The following is a 13,580-nucleotide window of genomic DNA, read 5'->3' as shown; positions in this document are numbered from 1 at the left end:
GAAGAAGAAGAAGAAGAATAATAAGAATAATAAGAATAATAAGAATAATAATAATAATAAGTTGGATATAAAGTGTTAGATTAGTGGAAAGTTCCGGAAATAAAAAGCTGTAAAACATCACTAAATAGCCAGATTATCATCATTATACAGGTTTAATGTATTAGAGCCTTACATTTCAATTATTTTAGGATTATTACCAAATAATAAAACTGTGCTGATGAAGAAAGTGGAATTATTGTCCCAAATACATCACAACATGATGGAACCCCATCTGTATTTCCTCTCATTTCTCAGTTCTTCAAGTTTCTTTTCTTGTAAAATGTAAACAGTTTGAGTAAATATGTATAAAAATAAATAAATAAACACACAATAGACACATCTGTAAAATACAGAATTGCTTTTAATCGTAGAATACAGCATCGATTTAGCAAAAATAGTTCTATAATAGACAAAAAAATCGACTTTTCTACAGTTCAGTTTCGAGTAACAGAGCCTCCGACACAAACAGGTCACTCAGCACAATGATGGAGATGGATAAAGAGGAGGAGTGAGCTGACCGGCACGGAGCAGGGAGGGGCATGCAGCACACCATGAGCAGCTAGGAGCTGTGCAGATGCAAATAATAACACACGATAAATAATAAGAAAGAAAGAAAGAAAGAAAGAAAGAAAGAAAGAAAGAGACAGTGACATAAACATCATGTAGAAATTCTCTGTAAACTGCAGTAGATAGAAAACACAGAAAAATGGGCTTCTGCTGGATTTTCAGCTTTAAACTCTCACATTCCCCCATCCTGTAACTACATCTCCCTCCACACGCTCCACCTGATTTCTCTTACACCTTTACGGATTTTGTTCCACGCAGACGAGACGCTTAATTAAATCCAACTAAACAGCCATGAACTGAAAAAAATCCCCAAACTAATTTCTCTTCAGTATTACACAGGGTCCAGAGTTACAGAGGGTCAGTGTGGGGTCCTGTAAACGTGCCAGGACAGAATCTGCTGATAAAAAAACGTGACACAATATCCCACACGTGATGGTGATGTTGATGAGCAGTTTTTGGGATGCACATCGAGGTCATTTCCTGTTAGAAGTAATGGCGGGCGCAATTTAACGAATTACAGATCAATAGTTTAGGAAGTCGTAAATCTGCATGTTGACCCGTAACAGAGATTTCAGCTTCTACCTCATTCCTTACAACTGAGACAGAATAGGGTTAGGGGCCTTGCATAAGGGCCCAGCAGTGGTAGTTTGGTGGTGCCGGGATGTGTTACCTAGCCCACCAGGCAAGTGATCGCTTTTTATCAGAGTAACCGTGAGTAAAAAGTGTCAGCTCACTGCCTTAACCTTTTATTTAGCATTAATTCACCATAGGCGTTTTATAAAAATCATATTTTTTTTCTTCATTTCCTGTTACTTGTATCAGGAGGATTACAGAATCCATGATGAATATTTACACAGTGTAAACAGCTGAGTATCAGTAGAAATCTCCAACAGACAGAACGCAGACACAAGATCTCACACTAGGTGTCTAGCAATTATTTGTGCAAATAAAAATATCTGGCAAGCTTTTTTATGATAAGCTAAACTGAATACATCTAGAGTTTTAATTCGGTTACAAATGACATCGATCATATATTTTAAAAAATCAAAAAAAAATCCCCCAAACTGACATTAGGTGGATCAGCTATCACCGGGTAAGACATCGCTCTTTACAGGAGGCTGAAGAACCGAGACTAAACAGCGTCAGTTAGCTGCAATAATGCAGGATCTGGAAAATAAAACAGTGCTTGAATCTTTCTCCTCTCCTCATAACGTCTCTGGGGAATGAAACCAAAAGGCAGAAAGTCTTTGGGTAGCATTTTGGTTATGAGCTGTGGAGCTCCCTTGTCATACATAAAGATGTTATTTGAGTCTGAAAAGCATCTTCAGTTTTTTTTTTTTGCATGTTTAAATTCATGGTGACGTTGCACTTTTTGGTTAGCACTAAACAGCACTGCGCTCTATTACACTCCGATTCACGTTCTTGATATTCATTATTCTGGAATTTTCCAAGCATGTGTCTGAGCTAATTAACATCCCTGGTAAAAGTAGTTCCTAGTAGCAGTCTGCTGTTTAATGATAAAATGTTAGAAGATTTTAAAACACTCGTGAACAAAACAACAAAAGTGTTGGAGCTGGAAGCGTTGGATTCATAAACGCACCTCATTTACGATTCCTGATCGCACGGAAAACCGCGGAGATGTAAATTTGGAATTGTGATTGGAACGAATGGATTGTATTTGGGAGAGACTTGCAGATTTACTAACTGAACTAAAGATCTGTGGGTCATGTAATTAGAACGCCTTTACATACAACTACTTTTAACAGGAAAATGTCACATACACTGTATTGCCAGAAGTATTGGGACACCCCTCCAAATCATTGAATTCAGGTGTTGCTTTTCAGGGGTTGGACTCGGCCACTTAGTTCCAGTGAAAGGAACTCTTAATGCTTCAGCTTCATACCAAGACATTTTGGACAATTTCATGCTCTTTGTGGGAACAGTTTGGGGATGACCCCTTCCTGTTCCAACATGACTGTACACCAGTGACCAAAGCAAGGTCCATAAAGACATGGATGAGTGAGTTTGGTGTGGAGGAACTTGACTGGCCTGCACAGAGTCCTGACCTCAACCCCATAGAACACCTTTGGGATGAATTAGAGTGGAGACTGTGAGCCAGACCTTCTCGTCCACCATCAGTGTGACCTCACAAATGTGCTTCTAGAGGAACGGTCAAAAATTCCCATAAACACACTCCTAAACCTTGTGGAAAGCCTTCCCAGAAGAGTTGAAGCTGTTACAGCTGTAAAGGGCGGGACAACTCCATATTACATTCATGTGCATGGAAAGGCAGGTGTCCCAATACTTTTGGCAATACAGTGTTTCTAGCTAAATATATATATATATATTTTTTAGCTAGCTTGCCATCAGCCATGCTAGTCAGCTTACTAAGTCTGCGCAGGTGCAGATAGCATGATATCAACAATCAAAATAAACGTTTAGACAATTATTGTAATATGAAAATGTCTGGAGTGACTTTTCTTTTTTTCCCTATGACTGATGAAAAGCCTAGAAATAACATTCTGCGTCTCGTACTCATTCATCACAAACCTAAAAGTAAAATATCCCAATATATATTTTTCACAATCCTACAGCACTGGTCTCTTGCGGTTCAGCGGGATTTCAGGAAACATAAACACAGTGTCCCGATATTCCTTCCTTCAGTCAAAGGCATGAAGATACCAGACAATAAATGTGATGTGTATGGAACAGATACAGGTTTTTTTTTTTTTTTCATGAAAATGATCAGCTACAGGATTAAAAGGTGCATTGCAGGATTGGGATCTGAAAATTTTTAGAGAGAGAGAGAGAGCGAGAGAGAGAGAAATCTAGTAATACTCAGATTCACACTGTTCGGTCCTAATGTACAATCACACCATAAATTCACATTTGATCTTCTTTTTTTAAAGACTGGATGTATAATTCATAATGGATGTGTGATTTTATGTCTCCTCAAAGTCGTGTCCGTCAGCGCTAATATTACAAAGCAAAAATAAACAAACAATACAGAACATTTTCTTATCAGACAAATAAACAGTAGGAGAGCTCAATCATCAGACGCAGACCAGCAGTAAACGCAGAAGTTGCCCCTTTTTGCCTTTTATTTTTGTAGTGCTAACTGTGTTTGTAACGTGAGGCACAAGAGGGCAACTTCGGCCAGCAAAGCAGATCAGGTTCAGCGTCTTGTACTGTTTGGTAATGCTTAGACCCCACCAAGTGACCGCACACCTGCTCAGACAGTAACGGAAATGTCGAAGTAAACGTGCAACAAGCCGTCGAGCCATGCTAATCTGATTTGTCTTTCTTCTTCGTCGTGACTTTACCGGCCACGGCTGACCCGACTGCGCCGACTCCGCCAGTTACCACAGAGACGCTGCCCTTGACCAATCCCACCCCAGCTGCCGGGACGCTCGTCACGGCCGCTTTGGTCAACTCGAAGCTTTTGCTGCCCACCCAGGCCACTCCTCCGAGAGTGGCACCCACTGCTCCTTTGGTCAGGTTAAAGAGGCCGCCTGTCATTTTCCAGACCACACCCCCTTCACTCTTTGGATGGTCCTTGTCCAAATCTGGGCAGAAGAGTAAAAGAAAGTTTTGATTAATCAACAAGATGGTGTTGAGGATTATTGATAGAGCATGTTTCATCGATTTAAATCACAGCTGCCCAAATATGATGCTGTATGCTTTAACAAACTGCTTGATTGTTAAAAGCAAAAAACACTTGATACATGAAACATTACACACTTTACACACATTAAATTCAATAAAACACTGTAGCAGCAGCGGGGGTGTTAAAGCCCCAGTGAATGTGGTCTTTTGGTGCGTTCAGGTCTTGTCGAATAGATTGTATTTACGAGTAGGAATGCCACCACAAAGTCGTAATTAGGAGCAGGAAACTTTTTCTTTGAACACAAGGGTTTCTGAATTGGGGGCGTGTCAGTCAGAAAACACGTTGGAATCAATAGGACGCATCATCTAAATTCATTCAAATTGAATCTCAGAAACAATATCAGGTATTAAGAGAAGGTATGCCTCCTTAATTGCACCTTCCCAACTCATTAACATAAACTTCCCATAAGGACCTGAACACAAGGTTGACTTCATGGAAGACGTTCTAGGTATTGTCCTGGGAAGAAGCTCATCTTCTTTCTCTCTGAAAGAGCTTCCCTGACCAGAACCGAGAGAAGAGAGAAGATCTTTCAGATTCTGTCCTTCTTTCTTGTTTGGCTAAATTGATGATACAGAATTATTCGCATTATTTATTTACATAATTTAAAAAATAATAGTACTTTTTATTCCTTAATTCTAATTTCCACCCAGCAAAAAGTCCTGAATCCCATTGCAGACAATAATGCAATAATTTATTCCAACATCTCACAGTCCTACTCTCAGTGTCTATCCAATATCCATATTCTGAGCCATATCCATGTTTTGTGAAGGTGAATGAAAAACAGAGCTTATTTCCAGCCCAACAGAAGTTAATTAGCCAGGTGATGCTTGAGCTTGCCCGTCAAAGTGACATCGAAATTTGCTTGCTGCCAAACGAAAAGGTCTGTATGACTTTGCAGCCTGCTCCCAGCCTTATAATTTCAGTATCCGCTGGTAATGAGGGAGGGAATGTAAAATTACCAGCCAAAAGTTTCCAGCTTGATATTTGGACTGGAGAAGAGGAGATTAAATCCTTAGCTCAAGGACAGAACAGAAATGTCACCGTCTGCATAAAAAAAGTCTGTAACACTATTCTGATGGCTCTTTTTTTTTTTTTTGCCAGACACTAAAGTCTCACAAAACAGGAGATAATTATACAGGACATTAAGCTGTTGAGCATCTTGCATTTATAATAAAATGTCAATAAATGGCAGTAATTACTTTAACATTTCAGGCCATATTTAAGATTGTTTTGTAAAATAGATTCAGGGCTGTTTGTTAAGCTCCAGTGAAAAGCGAGTTAATTCCATGTGTAATCAAGCGTGCCAGAAGCCACCGTTCACACGCAGAGCACCGTTTAGGACGAGGTAAAAAAAAGAAGTGTGATTGCTTGTGGTATGATTGTGCGAGTGAAAAGAAGTCGCAAGATGTGCACTGATCCAATCAGAAATCTCGTAGCCAGATGCGAAATCTTCTGTGCCAACTGCTGTGATTCTAGAACAAATCCTTGGCCAACAGTAATGTGGATGTTGACTAAATCATAAATCCCATAATGGGAATAATGAGAAGCAGACTGACAATTCATTTGTGATACATCACACAGTACACTGAGGTATGCAGGATTTGTATCCAACATTCATCTTAGAACTCACCTACTGGCTCGTCCATCCATCCATCCATCCCCCACTGATTTAGCCATCCATCCACCAGTTCCTCAACCCACCTATTCACATATGTTTTTAACCATCCATCCACCTTACTCACTTATTCTTCCATTCCTCCACCCCTTCCATCCATCCATCCATCTATCCATCCAAGTGTCTCACCCTTCCAATCATCCTCTCTTTCCTTCCATTCATCCTACAGCTGACTCACTAACTCCAACATTCTCAACATTCATCCATCCACACACCCAACTCATATCAGTTTTTTTCCCCCATCAGACCAGTCAGTTTTTCTTCAACGTGCTCCAAGTCTTATTTTTTCTGGAAAAAAAAACAACAAAAATTTTTTGTACAGATTTGTGAAATCTTTCGCCCTCGCATGCTGTGTAATAGGCAGACCAGATGCAGTCCCACACACCTCACGAGGCAGCAGCAGCACCTCTGCTTCCATTAGTTCTTCCAGGACATGTGAACCAAACTCATTGAGCAAAGCAAAGCACTGCACCATGAGGAGTAAACAAATCTGATATCGATGCATGGGGCTGATTTCACCAAAAATCCTGATGCAGATACAGTGTGGAATCAACACAGGCTGTCTGAGATTTCTGATATTTGCTAAAACCTCTTATTTGATAAACGGCACGATCAACACAGAAAGAATATACTGTGCTGCTGGAGTCGTCTCGGTCCAAACGTAAAATTGCTTTATATATTTATACACACCAAATGTGCTTCACACACACACTAACACACACACACACTCGTACATGAGGATTTACGAAACACCACATCGTCTTTTCCTCCTCTTGCTTTTGCTACTTCGCTGAACTCCTACTGTCTCGCAGGTTAGAGCATAGAGGAAGAACTGGCACAGTCTGCGGGAGGTCAAAGTCGCTGAGCTGAGGAGAGGTGGGCCTGCTGTGTGGACGCTTCACCACTCTCGCACTGGTGTTTACTGCATGCAGCGAGAATGAAAGCAGCAGGCATATGAGCTTATTGCTAATAAGTGAAGGAAGGTCAGCTCATTTGTGCATGCATCCTGTATCACATTAGTCTTGCTTTGCTTCTATTATGTTTGTAATTAGGAGTGTGAAGTGACCTTGGGTTCTGGAAAGGAACTAACGAGTGTAAGGTAGATTTTTTTTCAGCCTCTGTCGGGTGTGAGGATTATACAAGACATGAATCTGCTTATTGTTATAAGAACAGATTTACAATAAACCAGTGTGGAAAGTGATGTGGATAAGATGGAGGCAGGAATAATCATGACACAAAGCACAGTTCATTTCCTTCCTTTTTTTCTGTGTTGTTATTACACTCATACATATGGTTATATATATAAAAAATCAATTTACTAAATTTACTCAATTACAATCATATTATAATCTCATTAAATACAAATTTTTTTTTCAAACCAAACGTCCTAGGAATTCTGGGTCTGCACACACAAAGCCAGTTTACCAGTTGAAAAAATTGCTTTACTTTATGATTTGAAAGCAGGAAATCCAATTCTTTTTTTCAAGCAAGCCTACTGATACACTAATAAACTAGCCAGGGCACTCTATACTAACAGTTGTCATGGTAACAGATGAGTATGACATTCTCTAGCTCTCGCCTTGATGCTTTTATTTAACACATTTCCAGGTAATGTAGTCTATAAATAAGGGTTGGTTATGATGTAATGTTTTTACACACTGGCAGGATTATTAGTTTATAACTGAGCTTTGAATGTACTGAAGGAAATGAGAGGCTAGAAAATAAAAGCTAGCTAGCCGGTGAACAGAGAGGGTTGCATGTGCATTCTCGTTCCTGTGCAAGTAAGATTTGCTGTTTTTATTGAATTAAGTGAACTGTTAACTGTTTTTTGCCCTTTATAAAAAAAAATGAAAAATTATGGACATTATAAATTTCCTGATACACAAGCCTTCCATCCCATCCATCCATCCATCCATCCAGTCCAATCACCTACCCAGCTCTCCATCCACTCACCTTCCCATCCATCCATCCATCCATCCATTCATCCATCCATCCATCCGTCAAGTCCACTCACCATACCATCCATCCATCCATCCATCCATCAATGGACTCTTTCACCTCTTCCATCCATCCATCCATCCATCCATCCAGTCTAATCACCTTCCCAGCTATCCATCCACTCACCTTCCTGTCCATCCATCCATCCATCCATCCATCCATCCATCCATCAATGGACTCTTTCACCTCTTCCATCCATCCATCCAATCGCCTTCCCAGCTCTCCATCCACTCACCTTCCCGTCCATCCATCCATCCATCCATCCATCAATGGACTCTTTCACCTCTTCCATTGATCCATCCATCCATCCAGTCTAATCACCTTCCCAGCTATCCATCCACTCACCTTCCTGTCCATCCATCCATCCATACATCCATCCATCAATGGACTCTTTCACCTCTTCAATCCATCCATCCAATCGCCTTCCCAACTTTCCATCCACTCACCTTCCCATCCATCCATCCATCTATCCATCAAGTCCACTCACCTTACCATCCATCCATCCATCCATCCATCCATCTATCCATCCATCCATCCTAAAATGGACTCTTTCACCTCTTCCATTGATCCACCCATCCATCCAGTCCAATCACCTTCCCAGCTATCTATCCACTCACCTTCCTGTCCATCCATCCATCCATCCAAAAATTGACTCCTCCACCTCTTCCATTCATCTGTCCATCCATCCAATCACCTTCCCAGCTCTCCATCAATCATTTTCCACCCTTTCACCCATTCATCGATACATTCCTCCACCTCTTCGTTCCCCCATTCCTCCACCTCTTCGTTCCCCCATTCCTCCACCTCTTCGTTCCCCCATCCCGCCACCTCTTCACATGTAAAGAAATGTAGTAAAGCAGAGACAAGTTCACAAAGAATTACATTACATTAAATTTCAACAGTATCAAGACTATCAAGAATTTCACTGGCCTGCCACGGACTGCACAGCATTTATCAGACTCGTGTCAATGGCAGTCATTTAAGTAGAGTCTAAAATATATATTCTCCTTATCAGAAGTCCTTGAGACTTAATTTAGAATTTCAGCCAGTGCCTTGTGTTTTAAAAGAGGTCCTGCGGCACCACTAGCTAGCTAAACGCAGAACACGTATTAAGCATTACGGGTAAAATTAATCGGGAAATATTAAACTTCACAGGAATTCATGCCGCAGTACATCCTCACACACTTTTATTAAATATAATTACTCACTACAATAACATTTCAAGCATGGACACACACTTTCATGAAACACCACAACTTTGGCTAGACAAACTCTACTTTAAGCGACTACGACATGGAGTTCGGCGACAAATTCAACAGATACATACAAATAATTCAGCTAATAATATATACATGGGAATGTGACTAATGTTACATAGCTAGCTAGCTAACAGAACATACCTTCAGTAAGTAAAAGGCATAACGGTCGAGATAAATCTAAAATGAGTGACAAAACTTTACTTAATGTGTCTAAACAACCGATGGAATATTCCTTTCACTGATTGTCCAGTCTTGTGAGAACCCTGTCAGAAAGCCAGGAGGTGAGTGTGAAAGGGCGCGTCTCATTTCCACATCCAGCTTTGAAGGATACGTGAGGAATAAACCACGGCAAGGCATGCTGTTAAACCAAAACTCTGTGCTGCCATCCTTGTTCGGCAGGTTTCCAAGCTAAACTATTAAATGTTAACTTAACACACAGATGAGCTCTCTTTCCTCCATCGTCGTGATTGCTGTCATGAACTGCGTCTGAAATGGAGAACGCTGACCTTGACCCAGTACACATAACAGAACCTAGTTTTCAGATGAATGTTTTGTGTAGATTTGGAGAGGAAATTATTTAACATTATTAACATTAGGAGTTTCCAGTGTAGTGCTTTAAAAAGAAAAGTTGGAATTAAAGCTGTAAATAAGTTAAATACTGTAAATTAAGAAAAATGTCATGTGCTTATAACCAGATATACACCAATCAGGCATAACATTATGAGCAGTGCCAGGTGAAGTGAATAAGACTGATGATCTCCTCATTAGCAGGATAATGCGCCGTGCCACAAAGCAGAAATGGTTCAGGAATGGTTTGATGACCACAAAAACCAGTCTGAGGTGTTGTCAAAATTATAATTGCATCAAAAACATTGTTGTAGTGTTAGAGGAATAAATGTTAGCTGTGCTTTCAGGGTTTTTTTTAATAAAACTGAAACCCTTTGTATTAAAATCTTACCATTTGCAATGCTACAAAATTTAACATCAACCTAAAATGTAGTCGCAGAGACGGAGAATATATTCGCTGTGTCCTCTGTGTTCAACAAGCTGGTTATTTCCACCACTAAAAAAAAATCAATATGAAGTCAAATCGATATGAAATGTCACTGCACACACACACACACACACACACACACACACACACACACACACACACACACACACATGGATAATGTCACTGCATACTGTACATGGAAGTGTTAATACATGACCCCCCCAATGCACAGCTCTTATTTCCACGTTGACGTAAATCCAGCCGTAAACGGAAGAGAAAACTTTCGGATGTAAATAAATGGATATTAAATATGGCCACTTTACTGTAAAGCACAGTGCTGCAGAGTGACGTGTGTACAGACAGAGGACAGAATATAACTGTAAAATAATCAACACCGTATATGTATATGCAGCCTACTCAACTACTCACTGTGACTCAGAGCAGAAATGAGAGACAGAGAGAGAGAGAGAGAGAGAGAGAGAGAGAGATTTCCTTTATGATGGATGGTTTCTTCAGATGTGTGCTGTTACTTTAGTAGGCAGTAAAACACAGCACAGTGTCTCTAGGTGCTAGATAACTGCTACTACCCCCCCCATCTCTCTCTCTTTGTCTATATCTCTCTCACTTTTTCTCTCTCTCTTTGTCTATCACTCTCTCTATGTCTCTGTCTCTATCTCTCTCTCACACTCTGTTTCTCTCTCTTTGTCTCTCTCTCTCGCTTTGTCTCTCTCTCTATGTATCTATGTCCCTGTTTCTCTCTCACTTTGTCTCTCTCAGTCTCTCTCTCTATGTATCTATGGCTCTGTCTCTCTCTGTTTCCATCTATCTATCTATCTATCTCACTCTGTCTATCTCTCTCTTTCTATCTATCATCCTGTCTATCTCTCTCTCTCCATCTCTCTCTCTCTCCATCTCTCTGTCTCTCTATTTCTGTCCCTCTCTCTGTCTACCTAACTCTATCTCTATGTATTTATGTCTCTCTCTTTGTCTCTGTCCCTCTCTTTCTCTCTCTCTCTCTCTCTCTCTCTCTGTCCCTCTCTTTCTCTCTCTCTCTCTCTCTCTCTCTCTGTCCCTCTCTTTCTCTCTCTCTCTCTCTCCCTCTCTCTCTCACCTGGTGTCAGAGCGATGTGGCTCGGCTGCACTCTCTCTCACACCTGTACTCCTAGCTAACTCTGCGCGCTCGGGCCTAATAAGCGTTAATGATGCGCTGGGCTCCGTATCGGCTGCAGCTCAACACACTGAAAGTTAAAGAGGGTTACTGAGAGCACACACACTCCAGTTCACTGAGTGCAGCACACACACACACACTCAATAACACAGAAAAGAAAACGAAAAATATGCTGTCCATCAACTATAATGAAGGAGACAGGGAAAGAGGGAAGGAAGGAAGGAAGGAAGGAAGGAAGGAAGGAAGGAAGGAAAAGTAGAAAGGAATGGAGGAAAGGGAAAATTAGAAGAAAAAACAAAGAAAGTGGAGGAGGCAGAGAAAGACAGGAAAAGGAGAAATGAATGGGAGAAAAAAGGAATGAAGGAAAAAAGGAAGGAAGGAAGGAAGGAAGAAAGGAAGGAAGGAAGAAAGGAAGGAAGAGGAGTTCTGGAAAGACGGACTACAAGAAAAAAAAAGAAAATGTCCAAAATGCCTTTAAAAAGAAGAAGTGATGTGCAGAAACACATGACGCTCAGATACACAGGAGACAGAGTGGAAGAAAAACTGCAGCATTATCTCCCTCTCTCCAGCTTGTTTCCAGCTTAAGAGCTGAAACTCTCCCTGTGCTTTTTCATGTCCTGTGGCGCTGTAATTAGCGAACACATTCAGATCAGTAACAGGAATTCCTCAATTTCTCAGACTAGAACACACACACACACACACCTAGCCATTTCCTTCCTGCCCCGCAGCGCCCAGTTTGCTCCTCCACCAGGAAGCTTAAGAATCGATCAAATTCTGCAGCAAAGCGGAAAACTACCGAGCGAGAGCGGTGGCATTTACGGCTCAGATGAAAAGGCCACAACGTTCTTCAACATGTTTTAAGGAACAGAAACTGCAGATGTTCAGGAGTCTCCTTCAGACCCATGACACGGGTGGAGTAAACGTGTGTGACAAGCATGAGGCGTATTTCCTCCACCTGGGTCATGTGAGGATTATTATTATTATTATTATTATTATTATTATTATTGTTATTATTATTTTCCATTTATTATATTAATTAAATAAATAAAATATCTACTTTTTAAATTTATGGATATATATTTATTAATTTAATTAATTATTAAATAATAAGTAGTTTGAATGTATATATTATTAGTGTTAAGTAATGCTTTAAGTTTTTAATAACGGAATAAATCATCTGTGCCGCTCTCTTCCTTACAGCAAACCTTTCCGTAACGAGCCCAACCCATACCCCGAATTCAAATCTTGCCAGCTCTGCTCCATCACCTCCACAGAGATAAATCCAAAACGAGAGAAATAGGGAAAGCAGAGGAAACGACGTAGCACGCTTAACATTTCCACAAGATTTTCATGCACGTCTAGATCCTGCTGCGCCGGAGTCATCAAACTCCCAGCGGGAAGGACAGCCGTGAGCCGAGAGTGGGAAAGTACAGAAAATTACTTAATGAGAAAAAAGGAGGAAAAAATAAATGATTTGATGTTAAAATGTAATCAGCCACTTGTAACATGGAGAAACAACGGTGCAGGTCAGTGTTAAAGAGATGCTGACTATTAGTATGATGTAATTTATCACAATATTGATATTGTAAGGATTAGACAAACGGTATGTTTATTAGCTAAGTAAACATGCTATCTAAAAAAATAAGGATACACAACATACAAAAGATAAACTATGTGTTTTGCTAACATTAATACATTCCTACAAGACTTAACAGATATACACTATATTGCCAAAAGTTTTGGGACGTCTGCCTTTACATGCACATGAATGTAATATGGAGTTGTCCCGCCCTTTGCAGCTATAACAGCTTCAACTCTTCTGGGAAGGCTTTCCACAAGGTTTAGGAGTGTGTTTATGGGAATTTCTGACCGTTCCTCTAGAAGCACATTTGTGAGGTCAGGCACAGATGTTGGACGAGAAGGTCTGGCTCGCAGTCTCCACTCTAATTCATCCCAAAGGTGTTCTATGGGGTTGAGGTCAGGACATCATAACACCCCCTCCAACAAACTTTACACTTGGCACAATGCAGTCAGGCAAGAACCGCCAAACCCAGACTCATCTGTCAGATGTCCAGACAGAGAAGCGTGTTTGGTCACTCCAGAGAACATGTCTCTGCTGCTCTAGAGTCCAGTGGCAGCATGCTTTACACCACCTTATCTAATCTTACTTTATCCCACGCTTTACAAATCTGTATGAGATTCCACTAATTGCA

The 13,580-nt window shown here is 40.6% G+C and overlaps 1 protein-coding gene across 2 annotated transcripts in view; it reads right to left on the bottom strand.

Annotated features, from left to right (window-relative positions):
* Nucleotides 1–382: 382 nt before the first annotated feature.
* zgc:101566 (Transmembrane protein 263-B-like) overlaps nucleotides 383–13,580 on the bottom strand; it is a 52,966-nt gene continuing 39,768 nt past the window's right edge. For both annotated transcript variants that reach the window (XM_058396853.1, XM_058396852.1), the window contains one exon: nucleotides 383–4,172. In XM_058396853.1, coding sequence (XP_058252836.1) covers nucleotides 3,892–4,172 — 281 coding nt within the window. In that variant the 3' untranslated portion in view covers nucleotides 383–3,891. The remainder of the gene's footprint in view (nucleotides 4,173–13,580) is intronic.

This window comes from Hemibagrus wyckioides, linkage group LG08 (genome assembly GCF_019097595.1).
Source record: "Hemibagrus wyckioides isolate EC202008001 linkage group LG08, SWU_Hwy_1.0, whole genome shotgun sequence".
Taxonomy (NCBI): Eukaryota; Metazoa; Chordata; class Actinopteri; order Siluriformes; family Bagridae; genus Hemibagrus; species Hemibagrus wyckioides.
Note: the sequence above shows the minus strand (reverse complement) of the source record. Positions and strands in the feature narration are given on the sequence as shown.